The 16,802-nt window shown below is 35.8% G+C and overlaps 1 protein-coding gene across 1 annotated transcript in view; it reads left to right on the top strand.

The window, feature by feature from the left end:
* The window catches only part of HECTD2 (HECT domain E3 ubiquitin protein ligase 2), a 38,963-nt gene that overhangs the window by 6,228 nt on the left and 15,933 nt on the right, over positions 1-16,802 (top strand). Inside the window, exons 3-10 of the mRNA XM_050899038.1 lie at positions 5,549-5,687; positions 8,096-8,198; positions 9,131-9,220; positions 9,825-9,889; positions 10,993-11,038; positions 12,140-12,249; positions 13,639-13,787; positions 15,331-15,454. Of these exons, the coding sequence (XP_050754995.1) occupies positions 5,549-5,687; positions 8,096-8,198; positions 9,131-9,220; positions 9,825-9,889; positions 10,993-11,038; positions 12,140-12,249; positions 13,639-13,787; positions 15,331-15,454 (826 nt within the window). The remainder of the gene's footprint in view (positions 1-5,548; positions 5,688-8,095; positions 8,199-9,130; positions 9,221-9,824; positions 9,890-10,992; positions 11,039-12,139; positions 12,250-13,638; positions 13,788-15,330; positions 15,455-16,802) is intronic.

Here is a 16,802-nt window from a genome sequence, read left to right as displayed (position 1 = left end):
TGGAGCTGTGTATTCAATATGGTAGGCTAGAATCATGAAGCCTGATGAGATGACATTGTGATTAGACCTGAAATTTTTATTCATTTTTGGGCTAGGGTATGGAATTTCAGTAATTTGGGACTTTTGATAAAAGGCTGTACAAACATTTGTCAGGTTCGTGTTGATCTTGCCTGTGAGCAGGTCCCTCTCAGCCTTATTATTCTGTGGTTCTCTAAGTCTTTATAGCACTCAATGAATTCGAGGCTAGAAAGAAAGAGACTGCATTAATTAAGAGATCTCAGTAGTGTGAGTTTGAAACAAAACTATGGACAGGTGGTGTCAGTTTCAAAGTTGTGCAGAAAAAGGTGGCTTATACTTTGCAGGATTGGATCCTTACTAAAATAATCTTTGTATCCTTGCTAGCTATACTGCAAAAGTAAAAGTCAATGCAAGAGTTTTGGGTTTTTTTAAGCAATTTTTGTTGTGGAGTAAGGAGGTGCTCTGTACTTTTTAAAAAAAAAAAAAAGTACAATCACTGAAACACAAAAGGCAATTACGTGTAAATGACGGCTCAGACAGGATTCTGTACTTTGCTCAAGTCACTTTGTACTACACAAAGGAAACCAAGGTGGCTGGGGATGGCCAGTGAAGAATTCTCCCTCTGCTGCATAACTTAGAAGTTAAGGTAAAGTGGTGTTCTTGAGGGCAATACTTGGGGTAAGGCAAAAAGAAGATGCTGCAAAGCAGGTCAGAGCTCTGCTGATTCTTACAAAGTTCTGTAAGGTTGAGCTAACAAAACTGGAAGAACAACCTTCAGGTGGTCATTGTTCTCACCTATATATTTTTAAATAAAAGTCTTCGTATGTGAATTGCATGTAAACAATTGCAATATTGTTGGAATCTGAAAGTCCTCAGAGAAATAAAATGTTTTGCCTTTCTCAGATAACAGTATTTTCCTGAGAAGCTAAAAGTGATCTCTTGTCAATATTAACTACTCAGCTGCTAGCCTTTTTAACAGAAACATGCGTGCAGTTGATTAATAGACTCCAAGCTACTGTCTTTCATTATTTAAGCCTTAATTGTTTCCTGTCCAGCTTCTGTCTGAATAGTTGCTTAATACAATCTTATGATATGAAAGCCTGCTGCTTAATAAAATTTAGGACAAAGTAAAATTAAATCTAGTATTGGGCCAAGCAATGTGAAAAATACAGTACCCTTTTGCAGAATTCATTTCACTAAACAGAAGAAATCTGTGCCCTCCCTCCCCTCCCCCCCCCCCTTTTTTTTGCACCTGACAAGAATGGTAAACTCTAAACACCCCTCTCTTGAAGTGCCCTCAGTTCTTGCTGCATGTGATACTGTCCTGGTTGTAATTACTGCCCCCTAAGTACTTAGTTGTTAATTTTCACCACACTAATGCATGGCAATATTTATTATACTCAAGGATATATTCTTAAAATAGAGCTCAATGTGTAAAATTGAGCAGATATTTTCGTAGTTTCAGGATCAGGGTAACCTGCCTGTATAAAAACAGATTATTTTTACTAACAGTCCAAGGTGCAGTCAAAATTTTTTGAGGACGTATGTGTATTCTATGGAAAAAATAATAATTGAAACAAACTTCTCAGTTAAAAATGCTTCTTTTGCTGTTCTGGAATTCAGGAATGATGCTTGGTTGGTGGGGTTTTTTCAGTTTATCTATACACATGCTATCTCTCTGAATATGTGTGCGTATAGTGGTAATACTTTAGGCTTGAGGTCAAACAATGTTAATTTCATTGAAAAACAAAAGACTGGAAAAGGTAATGCTGGTAAATACAGCATGAAAGCTAGAGTGATGTTTGTTTGCTATGTAGCTGCTGGAGATTGAATTTATATAACAAGTCTTCTAATGCAACAATGATCTGGTATGAAATGTATATATGAACTAGATTGTTCTAGTTCTTTTATAATGTTACAAATGCAAGTAAGATTTGTTTGCTTTACCTACTTTGAAAATTTTGATTTGCCAGTAGCTGTGTTGGTCACCATGAAAATAACTGCTGTTCAAAATCCATTCACCCTAAATTTCCTTGTACTAGTCAATTCTGCTTTGTATCAATGAGATTTTCTTCCTCAAAGTTTTTGATCATTCCCTAAGCAGTCATGCATTGCTGAGTCTTTTTACTTGATGTAACTGGGCAAACAGCCAGAAATGATTGTTTTTTCTGATCTTGTAATATTGTGTTATTGCTGCTTATCAACTCAATACATAAAGTTTCAAGTTTCTCCTCAATGGAACTCAAGTGACAGATCTTAATTAATATTTTTGAATGTCAGACGAGCAAATAAATCTATTTACAAATAAACTTGAATTATGGCTAAACATACTGAAGTTGACAGTATTTGTTAAACATATTATTAAAACTCAGTTTTAGCATATCTAATTTAAGCTGCATATATTTCAAAGAAAATTGCATCACTGACAGGGTGCAAGTTACCAGCTTAGCACCTGCACCTTCAATTTACTGAAATGAGAAACAGCTTCTGTCAGCAGCTGTCTCTTCTACAGATGTGGAGAGAATATTTTCCTCATTTCAGTGTATTCAGCTGGCTATAATTCAATGTTTAATCCATTTAAAATTGAGAAGACAGAATGAGAGCTAAATGAAAATGACTTGTCTTTCTCAGAGTATAAAAATAAGACACAGTCTTAGTTTCTTTTAAGTCAGTCCATCCTGCTTTCAGACAATGATGTGCAATAGCAGAGCACCTGCATGGCAGGATTGTTTGGCACCTTGGCTTGAATTAATTTAGTATCTATGTGTCCACTTTGTTTTTTAAATTACTACTCTTCTTTTTAAATAGCTTTAAATTCCAGCTGTGACAGTGGGCAAGGTTCCATATCTATAATCGATGCCATACTCAGGAGATTGAGGGCAGCTCAGATCTGTTATCGTCTGATGAATGGTGGCTGAGTTAAGTCACAATGACAATGTCTCTGTCATTAGCATGAGTGAAAAGAATCTACCTTTGGGTTTTGGGGATTTTGTTAGCATCTATTTCCCTGCTGTGATAAATGGAGTAGGCAGCAGAGTAGTGATACTACTTTGATGTTTAGTTAATTTTAAAAAACAACTACTTTTGGAAAAGGCTTAGAGGGTTCTTAGATAATTCGTAGAGGATTTTAGTTTATGTTTGACTTTTGAGGACACTTTTGTATAGTGTCTTGTATCCCAAACATACGTCATAATTCATATAAATGCTTTTAAAAACGTGCAGTATATATCAGACTAAAAAAGCATTTTAAGGATATTTGAGAAGACACTGTCAGTAAAATGGATGTTTGTGTACACTGCATTGGAATATTTTTTTCATGGTTTTGGTGGGTTTACCTTGGCTGGCTGCCAGATGCCCACCAAGCTGCTCTATCATTCCCCCTCCTCAACAGGACACGGGGAGAAAATAAGATGAAAAAGCTCATAGGTTGAGATAAAGACAGGGAGTCCACTTTCCAATTACTGTCACAGGCAAACCAGACTTGACTTGAGGATATTAATTTATTGCCAGTTGAACAAAACAAAAACAAAACTCAGAACACCTTCCTCCTGCCCCCCCTTCTTCCCAGGCTCAACTTCACTCCTTTATTCCCCACTCTTCTACCTCCTTTCCCCCAAGCGGCGCAGGGGGGTGAGGAATGGGGGTTGCAGTCAGCTCATAAAACTTCATCTCTGCTACTCCTTCCTCCTCATGCTGTTCCCCTGCTCCAGCATGGGTCCCCCACGGGCCACAGTTCCTGCCAGCAGCCTGCTCAGGCGTGGGCTCTCCATGGGCTGCAGGTGGATATCTGCTCCACCATAGTCCTCCACGGGCTGCAGGGGGACGACCTGCTTCACCATGGTCTTCTCCACGGACTGCAGGGGAATCTCTGCTCTGGTGCCTGGAGCCTTTTTCTCCACTGACCTGGGTGTCTGCAGGGTGGTTTCTCTCTCTCTCTTTTTGGTTTTGTTTTTAAATCCCTACTCTGTCTCAGCTGTTGTGCAGTGTTTCTGACCTTTTCGTAACTATATTATCACAGAGGTGCTACCAGTGTCACCAATGGGCTCAGCTTTGGCCAGTGGTGGGTCTGTTTTGGAGCTGGCTGTGTCTGACATAGAGGCAGCCCCATCTCTCCTCTCACAGAGGCCACCCCTGCAGCCGCCCTGCTGCCAAAACCTTGCCACATAAACCCAATACAATGTTCTTGGATCAAATAGAAAGTAAGGAGTAGAATAGAAAGACCTGGTTAAAGCACTGCTATTTGTACTTAGAATAGGCAGCCGAATTTATTGAGCAGAAGTGTTTAAAGATGCTACTGTTTCAGCAGTAATTCTCTGCAAGATAGAAAACTTGCATTTCCCATTTAATTTATTGGAGAGATTCTTTTAGGAGGCTGTAGATGATCCACAGTCAGCTCTAGCTAAAATTATATATCACAGTATAGAAAAACTGACTGAAGACTTGTACGTTCAACAGAAAATATTTGGACTTTGGTGTGGTTGTGCTTGAAATTTTTCTTAGGTGTAGGGAACACCAGTGTCACAGTTTGTATATTACAGTATTTACAATATATGTTGTAATTATAATAATGATCACTGCTATCCATGACTAATAGCTACCAGTCATGGACTGCTTGTTTTGTCTTTCAAATAGCAACTATAACAGGATCAACCTGCATAACTCTGTAATTCCATGACATCCTTTGACTTTTTTTTTTTTTGTAATTATGTTCTAACTTGCTTAGCTTGAGTTCCTCATATGTTCAGGTAGATGTGATGTTCAGAATAGGCACTTTCTTTATGCATCTGACTTTAGAAGGCACTTGGCTTAATGTTCAGAAGGTTGAGCATCTACAGCTACAAATAGATTTAATGAAAATTCTGCAGCACTCATTTCTGAAAATGAAACTATATATGAACTTGGGGTTTTCTTGTGTGATGTGAATACTGCTGTGCGTATACCAGTGCATGTTACTGACGTAATACCAGTGTGTCTTATGTAAGTACAGTATTTTGCTATTTTCCCTAAGAATGAGTTGGAACACAGTCACCAGGGTTGTTTTTGTTGTTTTTTTTTTTTTGTTTTTTTGCCAGCAGCATGTCAGCAATTCCGTTGTGAAAATCTGGCTTGGTTTTCTTTCTTTGTTTTTGTAATAGGTAGATAATTTGTTTGCAACTTGGTCCAGGAGCTTGTTTATAACATAGTAGAGACTCGCTTCTTTCAGAAGGCCTTAGGAGACAGACTGGCCAATTTTTTCCCTCCATTGGCAGGAGGGAGCACTTTGTTCACAAAGACATAGTTACAAACTCAGGACACAGCTTTTGTTTCTAGGGGTTTATTTCCCTTCAATTAGTCAAAGTTTCCATCGTGTCTGGGATGAGCATGTGGTAAGAAAAGTACTTGGATGAGTAGAGGTTTAAAGATGTAGAATCAACCAGTGTGAGTTTTCTTTTTTTTTTTCCCCTAGTTCCTATATATCTGTATTTTACTAGCTAAATGTTTATGTATGTGATTCATTGTATTTATTGTTCTTTACTTTTTTTTTAATAAGCGAGAGACCTACCACCTATTTGCCTCGATGTACGACAAAAGCAGCGCATCTCTATAGATACACTACCCCAAGAACTGAAAGCACCGATTCCTCCTGAACCTTCCCTTCCCATCCGAACCAAAACTGTGAAAGATTTTCAGTAAGTTACACTGGTGTTTCTAAAAGTGTACTTTCTTTGGACTTTCTTCATTTTGTCCTAATTCATACATTTGATTTTGTTAATCTCAAATGAGGAAACAGTTCAGTAAGACTGACAAGTAGTTAGTCTGGTTGTGATGATGGGATTGATAACTGTTACTGTGAAAATTATTGAAATACTTTCTCTAGCTTGAAGTGTTGTTCTGTTCAAGAAATGGCAGAGCTTGTGTCAGGAATTGAGTTCCTGACATTCGGTGGATGTTTAGTTTTGGAAAAAAATATGTATGGCTTATTGTAGGCTGGAAAATCCCTTTCAGTCTTAGGGTTTGTACTGCCAATTATGGTGTGTCCTGTCCATTGAGGTAGGGCATTCTCAGTCTTGTGTGTAACACTGCACATCAGACAGTTAAACGTATAACATCATATTTGAGGACCTGGAATGGTGATTATGTGGACTGCACTATTTCTAGCTTTGGCTAAAAGTGCAGGTGACCTTTCCTCATGCATTATGTTAAAGAGTGTTAATTTTCAATATTAGTTTTATGGCAAAAACTTATTTCTTTTTTCATATATCCTTGCTGCTTATGTGACCACAATTTTAAGCAGTGTAAGTGTAAGCTATTCTGGCACTTCTCTGAGAGGCACTATAAGTTTGTCTAAGTAAAAATAGTTCTAAGAGTCTGTGCAGACAATATTTATGCTGCTGCCCCATAACACTGATTTAGCTAGAAGCAGAATTGATGTGAAATAGTGTCTTGTGTTCCATTTCTCTTTTTCCAGATCAGTACAGACCCTTAATCAAAACTGTATCTGCATTAGATTTCTTCCAGCACTGTTATGATACTCAACACACGATGCTTGATCAGCTTAGCTAGGCTAGCAGAAGTCCCCAGCGAAACCACCTGAATTGTTTTTAACTAGTATAGCCTGTTTCCCTGATGCCAGGTCTACACCACAAAGTTTTTCTGGCTTTGCTTGCTTCGCTGTGGGCACAAGGCAATAGGGAATGTTTTTTCTCTGCTTAACATAGCTATGTTCCCAAAAATTGTGATGTTGACACTGTCATTTGAGGAAATGGCATAACTTTTGTTGAAAAACTAATGGCATAAGGTGTGTCTACACTAGGGGATTCTGCCTGCAATATGTGAACATATATTGGCAGAGTGTTTCTTTAGTGTGGATGTGTTCTTAGAGGGGTATTTACTAATTCATTGACAGTGTGGGTTTTGGTTTTTTTTTTTTTTTTTTTAGCTGTAGCACCCACAGAGCAGCATTATGCTGCTGTAATACCCTTGAGTGTTTTACAGTAGGATAATCTTTGTCAGGAAATGGGGAGAAGTATTCCTAGGAAGAAGCCTGGTTCTTCTATTTTTCAAACAGATGGAAAAAAAAAAAATCACAGTTGCTCCAAGAGATGTATGAGCATATACTCTTCATTGCTCTTTTCCATGTTTGAAATTTTGTGCATTCAGTGAGGAAAAGGAACACTTTTTGATTAGTCAGTGTACGCATTTGGTGGAAAAGGCAACAGGTATAAAAGAGAATTTGGCAAGAGGTGATCCTTTGTTGGTATTCAGGTGATCTGAAGAGCTGAAATTTTTTCCACATTCAGATTTTTGTATCTATTGACTGCTGCCTAATTATGTAATTATCAAAAATTTTATTCTTTCAAGTAAAGTCTTAAAGTCATTAGCATTTTTGGTATGTCCCACTGATAAGTATTTTTTAAATATCTAGCACAAAGAAATTATGTAGGAGGGAGCAAACTGGGATTTGTATCACCAGCACTGTAGATAGCTAAAATAAAATTCTGCTTCAAAGGTTGGTTGAGGGTTTTTTTGTTTGTTTGTTTTAAATGTATAATATCATACAAAATTTCGTATACAGATACTTACTTTAAGGTCCAATACTTAAAAGGACTTTAAGAGTAAATCCGTAGATTTTGTTGTCCCCTTAAGGAATATGTACAGTCCAAGATTAAGTTTTATTAAGTTTTATTTGAAAAATTTGAAGAGAAATAAAATTTTGTACGAATGATAATGAATTTGACTAGTTTAGGAGCCCGCATACTTAAATAAATTAGTCTCAGAAATTTTATCATGTCTGTATCTTCAGCGTAATTCTGTTCTGCTAATTATTTGTCTTAACATACTGAACTGTGACACCATGAATTAACATTTTGAATAAGAGACATTGCTCAGGTGTATCAAACAAACTATGCTTTTGTTCTCTTGTAATACCATGATCTTAAAATGACAAGGAAGATGTTAGAAAGATACTGATATTACACTTGTCTGTTTTCTAATTGTGCTTAGTGAGGAAAGCTTAGAGTTACAGTGCAGTCTAAAGTCTAAGCGGTTGGGAAGATGGAACCCTTGTATTACCAGTATTTTAATATATTCTTTCTAGAGATGATGTCGAAAAGGCTAAGTCATCAGGAGATTGGAAAGCTGTACATGATTTTTATTCTACAACATTTGATTCTTTCCTGGAGATAAATGCTGCATTTAAGGTAGAAAATAATTCATAATACTATTTAGTACTTATGGTGCTTTATATCTTCAAAGTGTTTACAAAAACATCAGTTAAAGGCTTGCAGCTAGTTACTCAAGGCCACTAAGATCATTTTGTCACGATCTCGCCTACCTTTGGTAGACAATCTCTTACTGCATTGATTTATTGATTCCAGTTTAAACAACTATATTTCAAGTGTATGTGGAGCTTTTAAATTCCAGTATGTAGTTCGTTTTGTGACACTATGACTGTGTAGGTACTTTCTACGCAAACTACAGTTTAAAAACATGCAAGCTAATGCAGCTAATATGGAGGCCCAGGCTAATCTGGCAACAGAATTTCCCTGTCCCTAAAAAAACATGTGCTATGGGCTCAAGTAGTATAGCTGTTCTTGTGTTGTGATGGAATACTCAGTTTTCCTTGGGAAAGATCGTATTCACGTGTGAAAACTTTCTGAATTCATGCTAAATTACTATTTCCTGCCTATTACAGAGCAAAATGTGCTTATGATATTTAATATGGACAGTAGGGCCTGAACCTAGATAAAATAACCTGTGACTTTTAGTTACTTAACAAATATTGAATGCTTATGATTTTGTCGCTCTTGTCTGATGATGGATTGACAACAAAGATGAACGATGAAAATTCAATGTAATTCATTATTTGAAACCCTCTTACATTTTTAAAATAGAACAACAAGGTAATGGAGTTACATGAATATTACCAATGTGCAGGATTACTATTGTTTAGCTTCATCTTTCACATATTAATAAAAGCAACTTAGATGCTTATGTTTTGATAAGGAAAATAAATAGTTATATCTGTATGTGTTTTGTTTAAACTTGCTGTTAAACATTTATTTTTCAAAGATAGCTAAAATATTCAAAACATTTCAAAACCAAAATGCTTCGTGTATTATCTAACTTACAGAAAGATACCAATTCTCCATTTAATACCGTTGAGGACTCTGGAATCAATGCAAAATTTGTGAATGTTGTCTATGATGCCTTATTAAATACTGTAAGTAGAAGAAAAGAATTCATGTTTTAAAACATTGTAACAATTATTTCAGCAAAGAAATATGATAAGAAGCAATTTATACCAAAAGGTTTTCTCAGATAGGCATGATTTCTGAAGAATCTCTCAAAACATACTTAAAATGGTCCCATGAGAATTGCCATAGAATCAAGAAAACTGCTCTAGTAAAAGAGGAGGAAATTTTTGCTACTAGTAATGCACAGTTTATACTGTGGTATATCTCAAAGACCGCTTGCAAGATCTGGCATGACTGTGATGAGACACTGCATGGTGGGAAATAAGGAAAATGTGAGGATGGGGGTAGCAAAAAGTAGGTACTGTGTCTTGTAAACAAAGGACGGGAGTAATTTAGAAATTGTATTTACAGTTTTTAAGTTGTTTAAAGTGTTGAAATCCACCGTTGGCACAACTCCAGGCCTCAGCTAATAGTCTGCGAGGAAAGACACTTAGGAGCTCAGCATCATAACACAAAGATTTCTTAGCTGGCTTGAATCATAAGCAAAACAAACTTGCTTGTTTGTACAATATCTTGTATAGAATATGTATAATTACAGTAGATATGATTTTTCCTCTCATTTTTCCATAGCCTCAAGATGTTCAGAAGTCAGTCCTAAAAGGAATAATTAATGGTCTGCTACAAGAATGGAAAGGGTAATTATAACATGTTTGCATTAGTGCTGTGCCAGCACTTACAACTGATATACGTTTTGTCTTTACTGTTTTAGCCAAAGAAAGAAAATGTTCTGATACAACTTATTTGACTCATAAGAACTTGTCTCCTTTTGGCAGGCAAATCTGCTGAAATACATCTTGAACTCTGTAAGCTGACATTGAACCTCTGAGAGACAGACCCAGACCCAGCCATACATTCCTCCACAAAACCTCAGCTGCTTGTTGCCAGGGCAATCTTTTGGGCATCTGAACTGTGTGAGATGAATTAAGGAATTTATCTAGAGTAAAACACATTCTCCCCGCCCTCCCCCCCCCCCACCCCCCCCCCAACAGCAGCTAGGATGTTTTAACCTAGATAATTCCTTGATCCAAAGTTTACTTCACAATACCATTCATGTGTGGCAGCAGCATAGAAAGGGCAGTGCAGGATGCAGAAAGGGATAGCCCAAAGGCAGGAGGTTTGGACATGACAACATTTTAGCAAGAAGTAATAGAAGCGAAAATGCATAGTTTGATTCACAAAAAGATATAGCAAGACACAGCACCTTGTTGTCACTCACCTATGACCCAGCCCTTGGCTATTCCTTTCTCCACCTTATACTACCTTTTCTGTGCTGTTGCTGCATGTGTATTTGTGGTTATGTAAAAGCCTTGAAGCAGATAAACAGCAAGAAGTATAGAGGTTGCAGTGGTAGAAGCGTATGGAGAATTCTGGCAGGAAATACCAAAGATGGGGCAAATAAGCTCTTCTGTGGTGTCAGCCGAGATAGACAAGAGCATAGACTTCCCTCTTTGGAACACCTCTTACTCTTCAATTCTGACTCTTTTTTTTTTTTTTTTTTTTTCCTTCTCTCTTGTGTTATGCCACAAAAGACAGATGGTAAAATAGCCTACTGCGTTTAGAGAGTAGTCAGAATCTTTGTGTCGTTTTCAGTTTCTGAGAGCAGTGAAGATCCTTAAATATGGTATTCTACATGTATTGCTGAAGCAAAGTTAAATCATAGGGTGCATGATTTCATGACTCTTAATGTCTGTATATGATGTATACATATGGTTCTGCTTATTATTTCATTCATTCATAGGCCACGAACAAAAGATGATCTTAGAGCATACTGTATACTTTTACAGGTAAGAAAAATACAGTATTTTTATTTAAGTATATGTCTGCTTAATTTATAATCTATAAACCAGTATACTATGCAAACAAGATACTTTGTATAGCTGAGATACTTCACATTTAATTTCCTGTTATAAGCATGTATTAAAATATGGAAGAAGTGTAGGGTATGCATGATGGGAATGGGAGCTTAATGGAAGATAGTTGATGGGGAAAGATTGTATAGATTAAAACTATGAACTAACAGACATGTAATTGTTTCCTATCATTTTGTGGGTTGAAAGAACAAATGTTTTAGCAGGTTATTTGCTCTTATTTCTTCCTTATTCCCAGATTTCCTGTATTGGTATGTTGTAACTCTGATCTTTCCAGAAAGTTTCAGTATATGCACTTTTTGATATTGCTGTAACTTTCTCCACTGTTGCATTTTATCCAGCAGACTCCCTCCAGTCTGACTGGCTACATTGTTTGATTTCTGTTTGTTTTAACCTATTACCTTTGCTACTACAGTTGATTTGCATTTGTAGCAAATTTCCCCTTTAAATTTTGCCAGTAACACCTCTCCACACAAGGGGAGGTTTCTGCTGTTATTTGAGAAGATCAGGTGCTAATTTAATTTTTTGAGACAACAGTTTTCTTCTCTGGGGTGGTATACTAGCTGTGAATTATAAGGAATATATCCTGCTGAAAAGTGGGAATGTGTGAACTCGTACGTAAGAGGGAAAATAAGTTTGGATTGAAGTGCAGGAAGACAGGAGCTATGAGAATCCTTATTACTAAGATGGAAAGCACATTACTCAGAGGAGTGTAATTTATGTGCTACACAGTAAATGATAATCCAGAAAAATATATTGAGTACTGCCTTTATTACCTGTGGGCTTTCTTTTGAAGCAAAAAAAATCATACTTTTACAATATAGAAGCTATGTATTTTTTATTTGACTAGAAGTTGCAATTCTTTTTTCTTTTATAGTTTTACCACTGTCACACCAATTTTGTGAATTCCTTTCCTGCGTAATTGTACTGACAACAACAAACATAAGAAAAAATCCTAACGACTTTTTTCCCTTTATGCAGTTTATTAACCTAACACATTTTTTTAATCTTTTTCAGAATCCTCAATTTAGTAACACTTCTACTTATGTCATCTATGCTCACTTGCTAAGACAGATAGCAGCCTTAACAGAAGCTGACCATCATTTCCTAGTGCACTGGTCTAAAAAGTAAAAAAAATAAAAAAAATAAAATTAAAAATTCCATTTTTAGGATTACAATTGTTACTGTATTTCCATTGATGTTAACTGTTTTATAAATTATATGAAAGTTAATTGAGTAAGGAGATTGTTTTTGTTGTTTTCAAAGTACATTTGGACATAGTCCACTAAGTGATACTGATTTATAGATGCAAACTGTATATAATGTGTAAAAATGAATATCTTTATGCAAAAAAGCCTTAATTGCAAAATAACTTATGTAAGTTATTTTTCCATAACACATGCAGAATAACTTATGTATGTAAATTTTTTAGATACATGTTTAAACAGTATTATTAATACAAACATCTTTATGATCTTTGTTTAAATAAAGGTTTATCTTGCATAATTTGCAAAAGATACTGTAACTTTACTGTATTGTATGAAAACCACAAATGAAATCGAGTCCCTGCTTTGTAGTGTAATAGAGGTGGTGAGAGAGTGTAGTTAGGGCATTAGATTTTTAATTTATTGAAATAACTCTAATAGCACCTCACTAAAAGTCATATGAGGGTAAGTGCCCAAAGAGTGGCTTTTAAGTTGGTATGCAGGTTGCCTTCCTTGTAATGACTGTGCAAAAAGTTCAGTCTGGGGTAACGAAAAAGTTTGAATGGCCATATTCACAATTCCCTTGTCTCCTAGGGAATGTTAATAAAGGATTTTCTTCTCTGCAAGGATGGAAATTATATTGCCCTCCCCCCACCCTGTAACATATCTAGATTTGCTTAAAATTGTGGTAATATATGATTTCATTTGAATCGGTGTTTACAGATAAGGTTTACCTTCTTGGTTAAGGATGCAAGAGGCATATTGATGTTTTTATTCTTAAAACGTATTAGAAATCTAGATCATTAAAATAGGAGAGCTCTTACTTAGAAAAGGATGCTTTAATATATCTACACATATGTGTATTGTTGTGATATTATCAAGTGGTGCAGCACATAATTTAAAATGTGCACTTGTCACGAGCGTATGAGGTACTTTCCACTCTTTATGCAATAGGACCAAGTATCTCAAAATAAAAAATTCAGAATTCCTCAGTATTCAGATTGTAGAGCGAAATAGCTAAGGATTTTTGTTTTCTTTTTGTTTACTAAAAGTCAAGAACAAGTAATGATTCTATTGCTTTTTTTTTTTTTTTTTAAAATCACAGACACTAAAAAGCATAGTTAGGGGTGCACTGAAGAGCATTGCTGTGTGCCAATATTTAAAAGCATGCTTCTTCAAACTTTATATTTGGAATTTTGTTTTTCTGTATAGGACAAAAGCATGTTTTTTAAAAAATAACATTGAAATCTGATAATATAAACTCTAGTGTGGACAGTGATCACAAGAGTAACTGCAGCATGTTTGTTTTAGGATTTCACAGAGGAGGTTCAAGCAGCTGGTGGACAGGTTACTGCAATTTATTTCTTTACGCCTGTTTCCTGCAAAACCTGAAGAGTTTCCACCTATGGTGAAATGTACCTGGTGGATTCCATCAGCAACCAAAGTCCTGGCTTTATTTAGTAGGTATTTTTCTTGAACTGTGTATGCATATGTATGTGTATGTATATATATGTATGTTTGTGTGTATTTATTCACATATGGGGGAGGATAGTTTATACCTCTCCTTTTCTGGGGGAGACTGACAATGATGGTGGCACAGTATGAACTACAATAAAATGCCAAAAAGTAGTAAGCAACAAAAAACATTGTCTATTGGCAAGTCTTCATACTTGCTTTCCAGTAGAGGATAATTGCTATGCATCATTTTCCTGTAAGAACAACTGAAGATCATTCAAACAAAAATCCACAGAAGTAACTGATGGTTAAGGTTTCCCTTAGATTTATCAAAGAAACTGTTTTAAATGTGTAATTGCCCGAATTTCTTCTGTAACTGGCTTACCCCCACAGAAGTATTCAGCATCTAAGAGAAGTTAGGCAATGCATATGCCTCAAGTCCAAAACTACAGCTTAAAAAAAGTGAATCCCTGTCCAGTTCAGCATAGAGCACAGCAAATTTGGCCACAGCAAATGCAAACCTTCTCCTCCACTCATCCCCAGTAGCTTAATGATTAGAGCATTTACTATGCAAATGGAAGGCTTAAGGTCAGTCCCCTTTTCTTGAGGGGAAAAAACCCTTTGTCCTTTCTAGGAGAAAATGAAACCACCAAGTGGAAATTAAGATTGGAACGGGGATGTTTTCATTTTGCTGTCAACTTAAAACTTTTACTTAAAAGCATTCTGTACAGTCCTGCCTGTCCAGAGCAACAGTTTAGACACATAAGCTCAACTGTATCTAAAACCAAGATGTGTGTTGTCTAGTCATCTATGAAGGAGTTGCTAATTCCTTAATTCTGGGAAAAGGGATATTTAGTAATTCCAAATACACTACTTTCTGTCTGACTGATCAAAATTAAATTATGTTTAAGTGCAAATAGAGAAAACTTATTAGCTGTTTGACATTATATGAATGTTACATAATGAGATAGGCAGCTTAAATGTGAATTGGTTTTCTTCATTTGGTCAGGTACTTAATTTTTATACTGGTGAGACTAGATGGTATAGTAGTTACCTGAGGAAATAGGCGTATCTTTGCATACTGTGTTTTGTGCCCCTCCCTTTCCATCCCTTTTGCAAACAGGCATCAAACTCAAACAGGTAATTGTTAACTGGAAAGCAAGTAGATGTTATATCCATAGCTATGGTTGAAATTAAATGAAGGTGTTTAAGAAATCCATCTGTCAAACTGCTTTTTCATTGATTTCAGCAGAACATAGCATTCTTTATCCATGAAACCTTAACTTAGTGTATGTAATTAAGTGGACTAGATTCAAATGGAGGTTCTTATCATAAACATGCGGAACTAGGGATTTACTATTTTCTACAGCAATTAGTATGATGTCATATGGTGTTATGTTATAGTTGTAATTCTGTAGCTAAGACTGAGACAAAGTTACTAGTAGCTGATTTGGCTTAAAGTTTCTGAGGTCACTGGTGCTCAGGATGCCTGAGAACACATGTGCTGAATCCAGGCAATATTTTAAGACTTTTGTGTTTTCTTTGTAGATGCTGCAAATAGTCTGATCAGTCCTCCTATTATTTCATATACGGATTTCTATAATTCTACACTTGATCATATTGATCTTATGGAAGAATATCATAACTGGCAATGTTATGGAAATTCTCACAGGTAGGAGGAATAACTGATTGTTTCTTGTTAAGTAGTATTTCAAAGCACCGTATCTACACTATGTATATCTATCTTATATATAGTGTGTATATATAGTATATATACCCTTTATGTGTATACATAGCCACATTAAATACTGTATTTTATTGGAAAAACATAGTATAGCTACTACTTGCTATACTTGCTACTGCACAGATGCGAGATTGACTGTAATAAATCTCATTCTGCCTTTGGAAACTGGAGAAAAGGTGTAAAATATAGATGATGATAATAATATGAGTTTATTATTTATTGGCATAGGCTTCTAATTTTGTCTTACTACAAACATATTTTGACCTCCAGCCCATTCGTAGAAACTGGTGTGTGGCATACTTACCACTTAATGATGAACATGTATCTAATTACCTATATATATGTGGCTCCGATCATATTTGTTCCAGTGAAATCAATTGTACTATTTCTGTTAAATGAAAATAAACACACAAGTTAAATCTTTACAGACTCAAAGCTTGCAAAGGTATTTCTCTTCTTGTGAGAGGCAGCCAGCAGTATGATTTAGAAACATCTAGAGAAACAGGCATTTCATCTTTCTGCTAAAGTTTAAAATCTTATTAACGTTTTCTTAATAAAAATGTTATTTTGTATAGCTGTATTTTTCAGCATATCAGTATGTATCACTCAGTCTTTACAGCTTGAATCACAAGATCAATTAAAATTTCCCTGTATTTCAAGACTTTTCAGTAAGTTAAGACGTCAGCCATCCAAATGTAGCTTTTTGTTTACTGTGTGTGCAATTTTCCTTGCCTTAGCAGCAGTTGAGGAAAACTTGGAGAGCATAATTTGCTCCACCAAAGCAGGTATTTTAGGCTAGGTTTCTGTCTGATACCTGATATTCTGCTTGGGAAGGAAGGGGAAAAAAACAAACAAACAAACAAAAAACCAAACAAAAAAACCCTACCAAAACCCATGACACATGATAGCAATAAATGTACAGGAGGCTTTGCATAGTCTCAGTCAAAGCATTGCAATCTGAATACTGCTAAGCTTCAAAAAAAATTTTTTTTTTTTCATTGGCACCATCTGGCTGTTTTGGCACCCACATCCACACTTATAAAAGGGCTGTGAGATTTCCACCTGCTCCAGTTCTTTTCAGTTAGCTGGGACACTGGGAATTCAATATATATCAAAACAAAGTTTGTTTGATACATAATTTCTGGAGTAGCTGAAGTGCAGACTAGCTATATTATTCTTAAAGTAAATTTAATTCTTTTAGTTTGTGACAACAACACTTTTTTCCAATTTTACATCTTTTAACTCTGTGTTGTTCCACTTTAAAAAAAAAAAAAAA

This window comes from Gymnogyps californianus, chromosome 6 (genome assembly GCF_018139145.2).
Source record: "Gymnogyps californianus isolate 813 chromosome 6, ASM1813914v2, whole genome shotgun sequence".
NCBI lineage: Eukaryota > Metazoa > Chordata > Aves > Accipitriformes > Cathartidae > Gymnogyps > Gymnogyps californianus.
This window is presented reverse-complemented; position numbering and strand designations above follow the sequence as displayed.